Source organism: Ctenopharyngodon idella, chromosome 3, assembly GCF_019924925.1.
Source record: "Ctenopharyngodon idella isolate HZGC_01 chromosome 3, HZGC01, whole genome shotgun sequence".
NCBI classification, from domain to species: Eukaryota; Metazoa; Chordata; class Actinopteri; order Cypriniformes; family Xenocyprididae; genus Ctenopharyngodon; species Ctenopharyngodon idella.
In genome coordinates, this window is record NC_067222.1 from 50,675,015 (window position 1) to 50,693,651 (window position 18,637).

General features: G+C 39.8%; 1 protein-coding gene across 15 annotated transcripts in view; it reads right to left on the bottom strand.

The window, feature by feature from the left end:
• Positions 1 to 18,637, bottom strand: part of LOC127508728 (NACHT, LRR and PYD domains-containing protein 3-like) — a 274,592-nt gene that overhangs the window by 59,542 nt on the left and 196,413 nt on the right. For 6 of the 15 annotated variants that reach the window (XR_007928889.1, XR_007928888.1, XM_051887018.1 and 3 more), the window contains exons 2-9: positions 17,440 to 17,521; positions 15,283 to 15,561; positions 11,133 to 11,404; positions 8,595 to 10,428; positions 8,271 to 8,444; positions 995 to 1,168; positions 732 to 899; positions 450 to 620 (exon numbers count right to left, since the gene is read on the bottom strand). Coding sequence is in view for 13 of the 15 variants with exons in the window: in XM_051887018.1 (XP_051742978.1) it covers positions 450 to 620; positions 732 to 899; positions 995 to 1,168; positions 8,271 to 8,444; positions 8,595 to 10,428; positions 11,133 to 11,388 (2,777 nt within the window). In the remaining 2 variants the exon portion in view is untranslated. Of the gene's footprint in view, positions 1 to 449; positions 621 to 731; positions 900 to 994; positions 1,169 to 8,270; positions 8,445 to 8,594; positions 10,429 to 11,132; positions 11,427 to 15,282; positions 15,562 to 17,439; positions 17,522 to 18,637 lie in introns of all 15 variants that reach the window. The other 9 variants (XM_051887012.1, XM_051887007.1, XM_051887017.1 and 6 more) reach the window with 7 other exon arrangements.

Sequence of the window (18,637 nt, forward strand, 5' to 3'; positions counted from 1 at the left end):
TTAAACAGTTTATTGAACAGGTTGATCGCCTGATACGATACACACACACACACACGAGCCGAGTCGCGCCTCTTAAAGCGGCCGTTGTGGTGGGGCCACCTTCAGAACACGGAACAGACATGTGCGTTTGGATCTTTTGACTCGGGCTGCCCATCAAGGCTTTGCCAAGCCAACATTAAAGTTTGATTTCAAACTTTATTTTCTAGTTTTTACATTGGAATTTCTCAGAAACATTATTTTCAGCAAATCTTTGACGTGGTCTTACTCAGTCAATGTTAAAGATATCAAGGTTATGTTTTCACAGAATATTCTTTACATTGTGTAGGATGATTTTATATAGAAAACAGTAAATCACAAAAAAATTACTTTAGCCGGGCTTTCACAGGCGGGTCACGTGTTGGTAATGTGTCTATTCAGAATGATTTATGAGTAGCAACCTTTTTATTTACCTCAGAATCTCCAGTTTACAGTTTCTCTTCAGTCCATCAGAGAGCAGCTTCACTCCAGAATCCTGCAGATCATTGTTACTCAGGTCCAGCTCTTTCAGGACAGAGTTTGAGGATTGTAAAACTGATGACAAACTCTCACAAGACTGAGCACTGAGATTGCATATGGAAAATCTGATCAAGAAAAACAGTAATTGCATACAGAATAAATTAAGCAGTGTGATTTTTGGTAATTAACTTGTTGAAAAAAAAACAAAAAAACAATGAAAATATTTGAACTCAAACCTCAGTATTTCTAGCTCACAGCTCTTCAGTCCATCAGAAAGAACCTTCACTCCAGAATCCTGCAGATCATTGTTACTCAGGTCCAGCTCTCTCAGGACAGAGTTTGAGGATTTTAGAACTGATGAAAAACTCTCACAAGACTGAACAGTGAGATTACAGTTAGTAAGGCTGAAAGAGAGCAGAATACACACATCGACAGTCAGATCATCTACAAACACTATGACTGACTGACTGTAAGTGATCTCTTATATGTTCTTAAATACCTCAGTCTCTGCAGCTGACAGTTTGGATTCTTCAGTCCATCAGAAAGAAGCTTCACTCCAGAATCCTGCAGGTCATTGTTACTTAAGTCCAGTTCTCTCAGGACAGAGTTGGAGGATTGTAGAGTTGAAGACAAACTTTCACAGAACTGACCAGTGAGATTACACCCAAATAGCCTGTGTTGAGAGCAAAACAAACCAAACAGCGATATCAATGTGTTTATCAGGGAGGGTTTATAATCTTAACTGCATGTTTATGCTGAATACAGTGTAATGAGACTTTAGCCATTAAAATTTTATGAGGGTCAACTGCTGAGGGTTAAGTTTATAACTCATCTGTGCATTTGTGCTCAACACTGCAGCAAATCATACATGAATGCAATTGATACTGACTCAATGATATGGTCACAGCGGTTCTTAAGTTATCAACACACTGAATCTGTCCTACTAAAATGAGGCAAGGACTGGGAGTAATATGATCCTTGGAGATAATATGATCCTCCTACAATCAGGTTGGCTGAATTACCTTCTACTAAAAGGTTTTTCACAGTCCACCATTGCACTTCAATTTTGGAACCTCAACTTCCTCACCTCACCCCCATTGTGTGAGAGAGCTGCACTTATATATTAAAGGCCTACTTAGTTAATAAATTAACAAAAAGACATTTTCCACCATTTCCCCCTCCCCACACAAACTCTTAAAACAGTCCAGCTGGCGGACAATTCAAGCATGCGCAGCAAGAGTCAGCTACAATTTAAGGATTTACGAATCGCCGCACACATTTTGACCCTCTTTGCTGGCCATGCCCATGGCAGATCAACCAGAAAGACATCACACGCAAGACACTTCACAGCTTTACAGATAAGTAAATAAAGATGTTATAATTAAACTTATCTGATGTGTGCGTGTGATTATTTAAATAGTGATAGCAGGATATTTGAAGCATAATGGCAGTGTATGATTGTACACCCTTGGGCCCTTATCATGCTCAAAAACTCTTGAAACTTTGCACACACATCAAAATTATCAACCATCAGGGCTGGGCCAAAGCTTGGCCAAAGCTTGGTCCATATATCAAACACACTTGCATGTATATGTATGAAACTCGGTACACATATAGACCTCATCAGGCCAAACAACTTCCATGCTCTGCCCAACAGGAAGTTGGCTATTTAGGTCTGTTTGAAAAATGCATACTCTGGAATTTGATACACTTCTCCTAGGCGATTCATCGAATCACCACCAAACTCGGTCAATGTGAAGCCAAGATATTGAGGATGCTGAATTTCAGATGGATTTTGATATCTTGAAAGGTTTGGCCTTGGCCTGTAAGACCTGCGAAAGGATTCTTGATGTCTTAAATATTGTTGCCATGGCAATGCATCAAACTTTAATAATATTCTTGAAGCTCAAGTTACATGAAACTCAACACAAACATCAGAGTGGTCATCCAGTAGAAATGGGCAAAGCCTTAGAAAAGGGCATAATGAGGGAGCTTTGTAGTGCCACCTTTTGACAAAAGTAGGAGGTTAGTTTTACCTACAGTCACCAAACTCTGTACATATGTTGTTCTTACTGAGCCGGACAACTTTCTAATTTACAGTCATTAGCTCCGACCAACAAGAAGACAGATATTTAGGTTTGAATGTGATATATTTTAATAACCAGGCTCTCAATTTTTAACTCCCTCGGGTCGGCGGTCACGCCGGCGATACCACCTCGGTTTTTTTCTTACCAGTGTGAAAGAGACTCAAAATACTCCGTCAATGTTGCACATATAATTAAGAGTTATACACCATTTTAATCTGTGGAATATCTTCTTTTATTTGTGTACACTCAGAGTAAAAACAAAATGATGTGCTTTTTGCAAAATAAAGAAAACTAACATGATGCGTGATCTCTCGTCTCCCTCTGAACGAAGTTTAATCTGATAGTTCTCAGAAAATGAACTGTAACTTAGTGAATACTAATGACACAAAAATGAGACTTATGTCTAAAAAAACGTTGAAATGTCAGGTTTTAAATCGTGTAAGTCAAATCGAAAACAAATATTCTGTGTTTACGTAATCTGTATGAAAAGAGACACATGTCAGAAGTCCGTGATTCAGCTCATTATCCGCTAATGCGGCCACGCCCACGGAGCGAGCGCTATTCAGACGCAAATTCTGAGGCAATACATGTATATATCATCTCAATCGTGCATTTATTGTCTTGAAAAGTGTTTATCTGGATGTTAAAGCTATGGTTAGCGATCTCTGGAAGACATGCCATTAGTTCCTGAATGTCCTGTTCTTCTTTAGAGTAATTTGTGGACTAAAGGTGTACAGAGCGCCCTCCGGCTGCAAGTATGAATTGAAAACACAGTATCCAGCGCCCACAGTGATGACAATACATATTGAATAAATATTACTCCTCTGTATAGAAAATTGACAAACATATGAGAATCCATCAATATTTCTCCAAATGTGCATGCTTTTAAGCTAAAAGACTATATGAAATGCCATAGAGGTAACACGAATGTTCAGACGCTTTGCATCACAGAAATACATTATATTTAAAATTATATAATAGAATACCATTATTTTAAATTGTAATAATATTTCACAGTATTGCTGTTTTTTCTGTATGTTTGATATACACCATGATGAGCTTGAGACATGATCACAGAGGGTTTTTTCACAGCCTACCTGACTGAAAGGCCTCATTAATATGCAGCTCATTAGAGGTTCTTTATGCGATTCTTTTGTCTTCTCAGGTGTATATCACCCATTATTCATGATGATTCACGCCTCCACGCATACTGTGTTTCTTGACAAAAAGTGTCTTACAAAAACTAAATCAATATATTGTTATAAATGAACGAGTATGCAGGATAATTTTTACATCATTTTGAAGCAAAAACTCTAGTCTACAACCTCCAATACCCAGAAGTCATATGAACACAGATTTAATATATATATTTTTGGCTTTATTTCAGTGACTTAAGTTTTTTGTTTTTTCAATAATCACGCATAAACGTTATTCCTTCAAAAACACAAACATGTACATACATGTTCCTCACATATTATGGTAGCCTAGTTTGTGCTGAATACAGTGTAATGACACTTTTTCCATTAATATGTTTATGAACAACTGAAAAAAGCACAAATGTCAGGGCATGTCAAAACTTCTCCAGGGCCCCAAAAATCCTCAGACCCCAGAGGGTTAACTACTCCTCCTACGGGATTCATACGATTCACACCAAACTTTCTGAACATGGTGGCAAGACATGTTAAATTGTGAACGGATATTGGATATCTCAAATGGTGTTGCCATGGTGAGTGATTAAAGCAAAAAGGGGACAAAAAGGGGAAACGGAAAGAGTCTCATATCTTGACATAATTCTTTTACGTAAGCCGTCAAAATCTATTACGTGAGGAGATTAAGAAGATGAGGCACTCGGGAGGAGGAAAAATGCCGGCTGTTGCATGTTCTCACACGACAGCATCAAACTTCTGTCACAGTCCCCAAAACTGAATCATGAATATTTTTTAAAAGCCGTTTGACCAAGAATGATTCATTCTTGTCATGGATTTATTGCATTTTGGAAGAAAAAATAATCTGTTTTTATAATAAATCTTTGAAAATCAAAATCTGGATTTGAATTTTTAATGTTATTATAACCTAAAGATGCTATGTAAAAGTTTGAAACAGAAAATAGTGGTTTTCATCCTCCCACTTTCTTGGTAAAGAAAACACATTTTTACTCAAATTAATCAAAATGGATTTATAGCGTTTTGGAACCAAACTCTTCCAATATATGTTTCTGGTTTAGGGAGGTAGGTAAATTTAGGTATGTGGAGGTATTTCTTGAGCTCTCCCATCAGGTGAGCTGGCCTGATGCCTCCCTCAGTGCCTGTTTTCTGATGGGACTGGATGAGAATGCTATTCGTTGTAGCGAACCTGCTTGTTATTTCTCCCTAGTTGAATAGATAAATCTTGTTCTTTATCTAAACGGTTCTAATTTTGAAGTTGAAGAAGTTAAAGTAAAAAAGTATCCTTTTCATCCAGTCCCATCGGAAACACACAAGGCCTCACCAGCTCAACTCACGCTGGTTCCCTTCACATACCGCTCCAATGGCTCTGTCCATTCCTGCTCGCCTGTGTTTCCCCGAGGACGTAAATGGGCTTGACCTGGGGGCCAAGGTTGCAGACCCGATGTCAACATCTGTCAGGTCAGCGCTTGAGTCCGCCTCCCTTCCAGCTACAGCTGCTAAGGCTAAAGCTAGTCCTAAGTCAAGTGAGGAAGATGGCCACCATGCCTGAGCCGCGACCCAAGATGGCCGCCGCCACGCCTGAGCCCTTGGTCAAGATGGCTGCCGCCACGCCTGAGCCATCAGTCAAGATGGCCGCTGCCACGCCTGAGCCCTCGGTCAAGATTGCCACAGCCACGCCTGAGCCCTCGGTCAAGATGGCCACCACCACGTCTGAGCCCTCAGTCAAGATGCCCGCCACCATGGCTATGACTCTCTTCCTCATCCAGGATCCAGTCCCTGACCTCAGTCCTGTGATGGTTCCTGTCCCTTACCACTGTACAGTAATTGTCCCAGTCCCCATCCTGAGCCCAGAGGGGGCTCCTGTCTCAGTCCCAAGCCTAGAGGCGACTCCCCTCCTCGTCCCGAGGTGACTCCCTTCCTAGTCCCGAGCCCAGAAGTGACTCCCCTCCTCATCCTGAGGTGACTCCCTTCCTAGTCCCAAGTCCAGAGGCGATTCCTTTCCTCATCCCAAGTCCAGAGACGACTCCCTTCCTCGTCCCGAGGCGACTCCCTTCCTAGTCCCAAGTCCAGAGGTGACTCCCTTCCTATTCCCAAGCCGACTCCCTTCCTCGTCCTCGCCCCGAGAAGACTCCTTTCCTCGTCCCAAGTCCAGAGGCAACTCCCTTCCTAGTCCCAAGGCGACTCCCTTCCTCGTCCTCGCCCCGAGACGACTCCTATCCTCGTCCCGACTCCAGAGGTGACTCCCCTCCTAGTCCCGAGCCCATAGGCGACTCTCTTCCTCGTTGAGAGCGTAGAGATGGCTCCAGTCCCCGAGTCTACTCGAGAGTCCGCTCCAGTCCTTGAGGGCACTCAAGAGTCCGCTCCAGTCCCTAAGGGTGCTCAAGAGCCCACTCCTGTCCCCGAGCCCGCTCCTGTTCCCGAGCCTGCTCCAGTCCCCAAGCCCGCTCCAGACTCTGCTCCGGCCCAGAGACCCTGCTCCGGTCCAGAGACCCATAGCTCCTCCAAAGAAACCCTGAACCCTGAACCGCCATGGCTTCCCGAGCTGCCTAATCCGCCATGGCTTCCCGAACGGCCTGAACCGCCATGGCTTCCCTGAACGGCCTGAACCGCCATGGTCCCCTGAGTTGCCCAAGCCGCCATGGCCCCCTGAAATGCCTGAACCGCCATGGTCCCCTGAGCTGCCTGAGCCGCCATGGCCCTCTGAGATGCCTGAACCACCATGGCCACCTGAGGTGCCCGTGCCGCCATGCCCCCTGAGTTCCCAGCTCCGTCCTGGAGGCTGCATAGCTACCTGCACCGTCACAGTCACTCTCCTGGTAAGACTCCAGGATGCCCGCCCTCCCTCCCCAGTTGTTCCATCTACGGTGCGAGGACGCGCCTATTGGGAGGGGGGAGTACTGTTTCGGTCACTATCTGTCTTACCGTCCCTGAATTCCATTTACCAGCATTCCTCCTGATCCACACCTGCACCCAGTCAGCTCATCATCTCATGGATTCCCTGCACCTGCACATCATCATTAGCACTTCCTATAAATACTCTCTTCTCCTGCACTCCCTTGTCTGGTCTCGTCAACGTCAACCTTACCATGTTGTTTTGCCTGACCCACTTACCCGTTGAATACTTACCTGTTGTTCCTGTGATGCGTCCTAGTTCTCCACTGCTGCTGTTCTCCACCGTCTCCACGCTCCTCAGCTCCCTCTGGATCCCCTGGAACACACAAAGACACCACAAGACTTTCCCACTCCCTGCCTGCTTACCTGGACTGTCCTCTCTCCTGTGTTGTCTCCATCGTTGTTTAATAAACCTGCTGTGATTTGTACCTCAGAGTCCCTTGTCTATTTGCTGACAGCATTATCCTTGCGGTCTCTGCTATGTGGGTAAAACTAGTACACCTTTAAAAACCCACATTTCAGAAATCAAGATTTCAAAAGTCCGGTACTTTGCTACTTTTAGACATTCGGTCTCTAGACATTCAGACATTCAGATATCCACAGTGTGGAGGTGACATTAATAATTCACTGTTGAAACGTGAGACTTTTTGGATTTACACATATACTACAGCATAGACACTATAGCTAGGCGATTAAACAAAGATTTTGATATCCATCCATTTCTTTATAAAAATCTTTAAAATTTAAAAGGGGGGAAAGAAAAAAAGAAAAAGGAAAGTAAAAATGTAAAAAAAAAATTCTATTGGTTTATGCAGGTATCATGATATTCTTTATTATTAATTTTGCATGTTTAAATTTTGACTCTCACATATAATATCTTATATTTTTCTGTTTGCCTTTGTGTTCCATGATGTATTTTTTTTTCCATTTGTTTCTTGCCACACTGATAGGACAAAGTCAATAAGAGAGCCACTTTTACAGGAAAGTTCTTTTTTTTTTTGTAATTACATTTCCTTTAATGACAAAAAAGCAGGATTACCTTAATGCAGGGATGAGTGGAAGCATGCATGCATTTCCTTGACTTTCTTCATGTATTTGTAGCTTGTTTTTGCAATCTTTGTGAGGCATGCAAGATGTTCATTGGTGAGGCGGTTTCTCTGTTTCCTATTTATAGTGTTCATGGTTGAGAGTATATGTTTGTATTTGGCGTGCTATTTATACGCTGAAATTACTTTTGGTGTGATACGCAATGGGTAGGATTAGTGGTGTGGGGTCAACAAATTGCGTATCATATGCATGCCAAAACTGCGTATTATATGCACGTCAAACGTGTGTATCATATGTGCCAAAGTTAATTTATGCATATAAATAGTACAATAAATATAAACAGAAAATCGTACTTTTGATAAGGACTTTCATGAGATCTGGCTCATTCGGCATTAAGAGCTGGAAAGACCGCCAAAACTGGCAACTCCATGGTGAGTCAGTAAGGGCAGGTATGGGCAGAAAGGACGTAAGGGCAGAGCAAGTTTAAATATCTTTTCTGATTTAAATGTGCTAGTCATAGTTATGAAACAGCTATTCATCCACATATTTGAACATAAGAAATGAGTGAATGTGAATGTCAAACCTCAGTATGTTCAGTTGACAGTGTGAACTCTTCAGTCCATCAGAAAGCAACTTCACTCCTGAATCATTCAGGTAATTGCTACTCAGGTCCAGCTGTCTCAGATGGGAGTTTGATGATTGTAGAACTGAAAATATAGTTTCACAGCATGTTTCATCAAGACCACAGCCATCAAATCTGCCAAAACAGAACATTTACCCAGATTATTTTCTGATGTTCAGTGTTTTGCAACAACACATTGTACCCGTCATAATCAGGACAGCTACATGTAGATGTAGCAATGTAGAAAAATCCTTTAAATAAATAGCAATTAGTAAAATTACCCACAGGGCTTTTCTGCAACATCTCACAGCTGGAACGAGTCTCTTGTAGTTTGAAGATGACGTGAACCTCTTTGGGTTGAACTCATCCAGCACCCTCTCTGACATCAGCAGTATGTAGGTCAGCACTGTGCACATTGAAGATGAGAGTTTTCTTCCTATATGTTCATCTGAAATGAGGTATCTCTGGATTTCCTCATATAATGAATGATCCTTGAGCTCAAGTAAGCAGTAGAATAGGTTGACTGAAGCTTCATCTGAGATATCCATGTCTTGTACTTGTTTAATGTGTTCAGTTGTTTTTGTGATGCTCTTTGCGGTATCTTTGATGCGTGTGAAGAGGCCTTTGAGCAGGTTTTGACTGGATTCTAGTGAAATTCCCAGCAGAAACCGCAGGAACAGGTCAAGATGTCCTCTCTTACTCTTCATGGCTTTCTCAATGGCCTTCTTTGCTAAGTCATGAAATCTGACTTTTCTAAAGATCTTTTTAATGAACAACTGAAGCCTTACGGCTGTTTTTTGTGAATCTTCAAAGAAAAACTGAAGCCCCTGCATGTCCCAGTTCAGGTAACAGAAGAACACATGCACTGCAGCAAGAAACTCTTGAACACTCAGATGCACAAAGCAGAAGACTTTTGTTGCATGAAGTCCATATTCCTTCTTGATGATCTCAGCGATCATTCCTGTGAACTCAGTGTCTTTACTCACATTAATACCACATTCTTTCAGATCTTTCTCATAGAACACAATGTTTTCATTCTTCAGCTGTTCAAATGCTAGCTTGGCCAACTTCAAAATCATCTCTCTGTTTAATTGTAAGTTATTTGTATGTTCCCTTTCTTCTTGTTTATCATACTTCTGGCTCTTCATGTCCATCTGTATTAGCAGAAAGTGAATGTACATTTCAGTGAGTGTTGTGTTGATGTTCTCTGCATTGTTCCCAATGGGAATATTCTGAAATACTGTGGCCACGATCCAGCAGAACACAGGAATATGACACATGATATAGAGACTACGAGACATCTTAATGTGTGAGATGAGTTTGGAGGCCAGAGTGTTATCTTCTATTCTCTTTCTAAAGTACTCCTCCTTCTGTTGGTCAGTGAATCCTCGCACCTCTGTGAACAAACCCACATACTGAGGAGGGATCTGATTGGCTGCTGCTGGTCGTGAGGTCACCCAGACAAGAGCTGATGGAAGCAGCTTCCCTTTGACCAGACTTGTGAACAGCACATCTACAGATGATCTTTTCTCAGCAGTGTTCAATGGTCTACTTTTAAAATTCAAAGTCAGGCGACTCTCATCAAGTCCATCGAATATAATTGCCAGCTTGCATTCCTTATATAACTTTGATTTCTCCAGGTCCTTCAGTTCAGGATAAAATTCTAGCAGAAGCTCATGAAGACTGAAATCTTCATTTGTCATCAAGTTAATCTCTCGGAATGGAAGCAGGAACACACAGTGTATATCCTGATTGGTGTTTCCTTCTGCCCAGTCCAGGATGAACTTTTGCACAGAGACAGTTTTACCAATGCCAGCGACTCCCTTGGTCAGCACAATCTTTTCCTCATTTTTTTTCCTCAGTTCAGTAAATATATCATTGCATTTGATTGTTTTTTCCTGTGTTGGTTTGTTCTTGAAAGCATCATCAATCTTCAGAATCTCATGTTCCTGATTGACATCTTTCATATCTCCTTCTGTGATGAACAGTTCTGTGTAAACATCCTTGAGATGAACTTCATTTTCTTCTTTGCACTCAAAAATGTGTTCTGCTTTCTTCTTCATATTGGTTTTGTGGGTTTCCAAAAATTTCTGCAGCATCAAATTCTCTGTTAAAAAGACTGATGAAAAAAAAACAAAAAAAAAAACAGATTAAACTTAAGTCAACATGTTATAATTAAATTACTGTTGAATATAATGCAGAGCTGGGGCTTATATATAGACTGCAACAATGTCTTGAACAATTTCAGTTTCAGTAATCCTGTGAGTTATTCTGAATTCAGCAAGCAAATTGTTTGTGATGGTCACATCACAATGACTTGGCTATAAAAATGGCATATATATATATATATATATGTGTGTGTGTGTGTGTGTGTAATAAGTCATTGCCATGTTCAGGGCTTGGATGGACCATAGGGCTGTTGAAATAGTCATTGGTGCTATCTGAATTGGTCTGGTGGCATAGTACAGGTCCCCCCTCACACTTAACCTCAGTCCTGATCCCAATAATATATCCCAACCCTGACCTGTCCAACATTATTAGCAATGCCATTGTACCTCATCAGTATATAGATGTAAAAAAAAAAAGAAAAAGAAAAAAAAGAAAAAATATCATGAATAATCAAATGCTAATGTGATTTATAAAGTAAACTTTGTGCAGGATCTAGAATGAAACCAACATATGATTTTATAAGTCATTTGTTTACAGATTTTGTTGTCTGAGCACAGCTAATGATCTTGACTGGAAGAGAGATAAAGAGATTTATCACATTTTATTTTTACATTACAGGTTTGACATTACCAATATATATATATTTATTATTACCTTCCTTGTGTTTGTTCTCTAACTGTTCAGCAAGATGGTTCTGGTTCATCTTTTTCAGGATATCCAGTGTGATCTTCACAGCTCTTTCTGGTCCAAAACGATCCATCATCTGATTCACTGTGTCAGTTGCATCTGCCGTTTCCAGTGCAGAAGCTGAAATAGGTCCATCTCGTCTCAAGAAGCTCTTAAATCTCTTTAAATTTTCTCTTTCCAGCTCATCCAGTGTGTCATAAAGCAGTTGTTCAATAGATGCCATCGTCCTTCACTGACAGCTGTTGGACATGAAGAAAATGGCTGTTTGATGAGAAAGAGATTAAATGTAGTTGCAATAAACATGTTAAGAATCCATAGCAGCGGAGGACTATTATTTTGCTACACTGAACTGCAGAAGAACTGATGATGGCACGGTTTAATGTTTGGTTGACTAATCAGCAGAAAGGAGTGTTTCAATTCTGCCCACACGTAGATATCAAATATTCAAGTTGTTTAAAAGATCCAAGGACCCAACAGCCTTTTACAAGTAGCATGACCTTTTATAAGTACAAACAAGTAAAACTGAACAACATATTAAGTTTAGGTATGCTTATGGCAATGCTTAATAATAGTTGAAAAATGTTTATAATACATTATGAGTTGGTACATTGTAAATGTTAAAAATGTTTTTCAAAATATATTTCTTTTGAAAATATTAAAATTATAAATATATACATATTTAAAATATATTGCAGTAGGCATACACTTGGTTAAAAAGTACATTTAAACCCACTAAAAGCTGAATCATTTAGCTATGTTCTTAAAGTACACATACAATATACTTAATAAGAGTAACAGGGGTATGTTTTCTGTAAATGCAATAAAACTTCACCAAAAGTATGCTTGTGTTTAGAATATTTTTTTAAAAGTGTAACTAAGGAAATATTTATTACCAAAATACTTTTAATATATTTCTAAACAATATACTAGAAGTATGCTTGTGTTTAGCATATTTCTTAAAGCTACAATATGTAATTTTTTTGCCGCTGGAGGTCGCCTATTCAAAACAAAGACGTAGCTTGATGACGCAGAGTTTTTAGTGCGGAATCTTGGGAAATGTCATCTTCACCTCACAGCCAGTGGAAAAGAATCAGGATGAGACTCGAGCAGAAATCATGTTCATGGATGAGATTATTAACATTACTGTAGTATGAAGCAGAGCAGGGCGAGTGATGTTGGAGCTGAACGAGGCCGCTGGAGAGATTGCTAATGAGAGACAAACATGACACACCTCGTGGGCAGCAGAACTTTTATTATGCTGCAGTCGCAGACGCTGCTCCGTCCGGTCAGGCCTATGAGGTAACACAGCGCTCTTTTATCATATTTGATACATTTGACTGTGTTGAAAATGATGTTATAACATTACTCTGCGTTTGCTTGGCAGCTGCTGTGAGACACTTGTTGCACACTGCAGTAAGTTAGATTCATTTTAGAAAATCATAATAAATGCTGGGTGGCTTGTGTTGATAAATGGCATGCAATTACTTTTAAAATGTATTGTATGATGGAGAAAATGTTGTATTACTTAGCTACTTGACAAAATAGTTTTTCTCTGAGGCATGGTAAAAGCATGGTACTCTCAGAAAATCAAGAAAACTAGATTTAAACAATAAGACTAAACGTGTTGAGTTATATAACTGTCACAGAGACGAACTCCGTGATTCCCTCCTCTGGCCATCAGAGGGAGCCTTCGCCGGAATACTGACACACACATTCTCACACACGCACTACATTTCCCACAAGCCCCGTACCTTGGCGCTGATTGCCACACCCAGCTGCTGTGCATTACCTGGACTATTTAAGCCACACTCAACCTCGCTATCGTTGCGAGGTCTTGTATTGCCATGGTGTACATTTCTGAGCGTTCTTTATTCTGACTGTCTGCATGTTGTTGAACCTGTTTAATCCCCGTTAACGATTCTCTGCTGCCTGCCCTTGGACTATTTGCTGTTTACTGGACTTGTGATTCTTATCTGCCTGCCCTGATCTACTGCCCGTTGTAAGGCTACGATTCTGGCTTTTCCCTGCTATTCCCGTTTGCCCCTGTTTGACCACTCCCTGTTTGACTACGAGATCTGTTAATAAAGCCTGCGTATGGATCCCACTTCGTGTGACGACTCGTTACAATAACAATAATTAGTTTTCTGTCTATAAATGTAACCAAACAGTTGTTTCCTTGTATAATAAAACATGTAATATATTAAATTGTCTTTAGTATTTCCATGGTTTCTACAAAATAAAACCGGAAACCGAGGGTAACGCGGATATGACGCCATTGACAGGCGAATTTTGGACACGTCCTGTATCCTTGGTTAAAATCACGATTTTCTCACGATTTACAAATAGTTCGAAATGTTTGGGATATTGTAAGTACTCAACTGAACAAAATATAACACTGGCCTAGTGGTTTTTGGATAATTTACTGCAAAAATCTTACATATTGTAGCTTTTAAAGTGTAATTAAGCAAATATTTATTACTAAAGTACTTCTAGTATACCGTTTAGAAATATATTAAAAGTATGCTTGTGTTTAGCATATTTCTTAAAAGTGTAACTAAGCATGTATTTATTACTAAAGTACTTCTAGTATTATTTTAGAAATATATTAAAATGCAATTCAATATATTTTGAATACACTTCAAATAAGCATGTTGGTAATGCAAATGTATTTAAAATGTACTTGCATTTCAAATATATTTTTAATACTTTTAATACTACGTCTTTTTCACGCGGGAATAAATAAATGAAAGTGAGCGGGGCAGTGGACCAAATCAGTCGCCAGGCCAGCGAGATTTCTCCCGGAGCTTCCGATGGCCAGCCTGGGCCTGTGGTCATTCCACAATACAAATTATATTAAATCATCCTAAAAAATATAGGCTACATAAAAACTTGACTTTATCCTGACTGGGATCAGCTGCAATGCCTGAAGTCAGCAGAGATAACCAGTAGATCCTGGCTGATCTGACAACTCCACAGATCAATCATTTTACCTTATGCAGTCATAAAATGGTTCATTGTTGGTTCGGCTCACTGCTTTTTAATTTTTATTTAATTATTTTTTGCGAGGCATGGTAGCCTACTGTCTCTGTAAAAATAACATGACAGTCATCCAGTTGTGTTTGTGGTGCTTGCAGTTTGGTGTATGAATTAGCCTTTAAATGCCTTACAATAAACCTATTTGCATGATGTTAAACGGAAATAAATTGTATCATGTAATCGCGCTTGTTATGTTACACATCTGAACGATCATTTGTGACATTCTTGAGCTGTATTTTTAGGAAGTGGATATTTGCAGTCTAAGAATTAAGAACAAAAATACACTGTATGAAAACATATATAGAAAATTATGGCATAAAATTTTTCAATTTTGTTAAATATCAAATGTTCAGAGTTTAAATTCAGAACTATGTAAAATGGCACCTAACGTTCAATTCCATTAAATGACACTTGTCTATAATTCAAATTTACACAATTCAAATTCAAAACATTTTGTCATATTCCTAGCTCCATAGAGAATCACAGACTCACTAATAAACAGTAAAATGAGACCATGTAATAATATCAGAATGTTCGGCCTTCTGTGATTCACTTACAAAGACACACTTGATCATCTTTTTGATCATGACATGAGTTTTAAAGGGGACCTATTATGCCCCTTTTTAAGAGATGTAAAATAAATTAAATAAATCCCTTTAAATGCAAATGAGCTGCTGCTCATGGCTGTAGCGATATTAGCTCAAAGGGGAAATATTAATAATTATTCATAACTTATTATGATTATTAAATATGATTAATTATGAATATTTGAATCAGTTAATCAGATTAACTTGATGTAGCTACATTAAAATTACAATTAATCAATCAGTTTCATTCTGTGAACACTCAGTATTGATTATTAATTAATTCTAAGAGAAGGATATTTTTCATGACCATAGAAAAATAATTCTTTCTTAGCATTTACAGCACTTAAAACTGGTAGCAAAATCTATCATTTAAGAGGCAATTTATTAGCAGACAGGGAGTCAGAACCAAATATGTATTGTGCACAAGTTTTATTAACTAAATCAGGAACACATAACTAAACTAACGAACACATACATACACAAGTCACACATACATAGGTAAAATGAGCAATGATGAGTTGAACCAGAAGTGGGACAGGAAATGGAGCTATGGAGAAGCCAAAAAAACAGGAAAGAATCATCAGTATTCATTTACAAAACTCATTCGATAACAAAGGAGGTTCATAACTTTAACTAACTAGCAGCAATTTAGTATATTGTACGATACTTGCATTAGGCCTCAGCCTTTGAAGATCATCCGGATATACCGTTGCATTAGAAAGTCCTAAGAGTTCAGTCCGATGGTGTTGAAGTTGCAATTGATGTCTTCTGCGCTGAATGAAGGAACGATGACAAACTTGCATGGTTAGTTTGACTTTTAGTAGGAAAGAGTTCTTTCACTCTTCTAGATGAGCACATGGCTGTGGGCCTGCAGGCTTAGGCCTCCAGGCCTTGCAGGCCCACAGGCAGCACCTCGCAGCTGCAGTGTTGTCAGAGTAGGCCAGAGAGAGAGGGAGGAGCATTGTGTGCTGGCTTTTAACCTCTGGTGCTGGCCTCTCCCCTTCTGGGTCAGTGGGCCAATTATAGGCCTACTTGAGCTTCCGACAGGAAAGTTTATGATGCTTTGTCTACATGCTTTGCATGTAATTTGGGGTTGGTCAGATAGAGAAGAAACTATTAAAGATTCTTGTAATACTGATATGTTGCACAGGTATCGACATATATGCACGAGCATTTAAATCTTCAAAATACAAACTCATGTTTTGAGGGCTATGAGTTTTTCCTATGTAGCCTGACTCACAATGACTAAACTATGCAACGGCCTGCATAGTTTCAGCTCATAAAACCATGGCAAACCATGTCTGATTTATCTCAGTCGTTACATGGCCTAAGAGGGCGGAGCTTCAAGAGCTGATGCTCCGAGCTCCAGTGACAGAACAATCTCACACACTAATAATGTCAGAAACTCTCTGTAGCTGTGTTTAGTTTTAATTGGAGTCTGAAAATGAAGCCTACAGAGCCAGATAATATATGCTGCATGGAGACAGAACAGGTATAGTTTAATTGTGTTTAAATCTTATGTTGTCATCTTGCTTTTATCCACTATTAGTACGAGCCTGTTGTAGCAAACCCGTCCGAATGATGGCCAAATCTTTACTGATGAGTTTATGAAGTTTACTGTACATCAAACAAAACATGAAGCATACGTTATCACTCCAGAAAATCACCATAAGAGCTGAAAAAAACACAGTACAAGAAGTGCGCATTAAAGTCTTAAATCTATAAACTCTCCCTTGCATTATCATTAACATACAAAGTGAATTACACAAAAACACTTGTTACAACTAACAGTAAACAAATATATACAGAACTTATGCCTTTTCGGGGGGTGCTTAATAAAAACTTTATATCTGTAAAACAACTCCGATGGACTGTATAAAGTGTGCACTCTCTCTCTCTGCCGTGACCAGTATTGCTCTGGAGAGGATCACGTAGTTTGTACTGATCCGTTCTTGAGTAATAACTTCAACCACAGTGTCCTCAGTGACTCAGATGGTGGGAGTCTATGAAGCCTCATATGTTCGTTGGTACATCCAACAACAGAACATTTGTAATGTTTTTTTTGGCACAGACATTGTATATCTCTAGCTGATACAGCGAGTAAACAGAAATGGCGGACTCTGTGCTTCTCACTCAGGGCAGGGGTGTGTCTATGCTAACATGACAGATCGTCACCAGTCATGGGCGGGGTTTTCCTACTCTTACGTAGGAGTAGGGGGAAATATCAAACAGCATGTTCTGAGAGATTGAAAATGATACATGGGGATTATAAAAAACAAAGTATTGGGTGGATTTTTACTATTATAGGCTGGTTGTTTACACACACTGTGGACACATCTGTGTTCAAACACCTTAAAAGGTGAATTTTGCATAATAAATAAATTTAAATTAAATAAATTACATACTCTCTAATAAACACAGTAAAACAGAGAAACCTAGTGATTTCACAGCATGTGACAATATCAGAATGTGCGGCCTTCTGTGATTCACTTACAAAGACACACTTGATCATCTGTTTGATCATGACATGAGGTTTAAATAAAACCATCAGAATGACTTCAGCACACCATTAAATTCTCAGAAATGGCCAATGACAACACACAAGACGACACACATACATGAAAACAACTAAAGAAAGATTAAACACTCACCTCAGATCTTTCTGTTTCCTCCTCTGAACTGTCGTGTTGAACAGCAGCTCTGGATTTTCTTTCACTCTTACAGGACCAGCAACTGTTTTCAGGACAAGACATGAGAATGAGTAGAATGTCAATCAGACATGTCAACACACGCACTCAATCTGATCTGGTTTGTTCAAAAAAATTCATTCTCAGGAAACAGAGCTGTAGGATTATCCATGAACGAAGAGAGATCCTCCACCAAACCACAATTGCTGAAGGAGCCCATGCCTGCTTAACCTCAAACTAGGGTTTGTGGCTGATCAATAAATTAGACCCTCTTTTGTTCCACAAACTTTAAGAACAAATGGCTAAGTAAAGCTTTTGTGACATTAATGCATAATCCATGGTCATATTGGGAAACAGAGATTTGTGGAGACGGTCTCGAGGCCCAAATCAACACAAACCTAAACAGTGACATCCTCCAGGGCATCTCCTATCCAGCGGCACATTCCAGAAACATCTTCTCTTAAACCAGCAGAAACTTCAATTAATTCACTCATGGTTTTTAACAAACAACGGTCTCAAAATTGTATAGTGAATTTGGGGGCAGGGCTATCAAGATAGGTGTGTGATCTTTTTAGGAAGGGCGTGTTTATTTTGGTGATTTCAAATATCAACAGCATTTCTCAGAAATCACTTACTGCACCTTTAACCCCTTACTGAACAACCTCCATTTTGTGTTTTTAGAGCAGGCTAATAAAAATCCTAATAAAATTATTTATAGCCCATATAACTCCCCTGCTCTCTAATGTCTGGTGTGGAGAACTGCCCATTCATGACTCTATTGTCTTCTCTCAATGAATGTTAGCACCTCTGATGGTGTGAGACTTAATCTTCATTATTCTTTTGTTTTTATTCAGCCATTATTAGTCTTTATTCTGTCATTACATGGATTGGCCATCAACACCCAGGGGTGTCGCCTGTAACAAGGCGGGACTCAGGATAAGATTCATTAGCAAGCTTTTATTAAACAGAGTTCTTAGTCAAACAGGCAATGGTGGAATAACAGCAAACTGGTATGGCAGAGAGCAGGCAGAATTGTAGTCGGGAAACAGGCAAAGGGTCAGGGCTATTTGCCGGCAGAGCAGAGTCTGGGGCTGACTCGGGCTCTGGTGCGGAGTCTGGAGCTGGCTCGGGCTCTGGTGCGGAGTCTGGAGCTGGCTCGTGG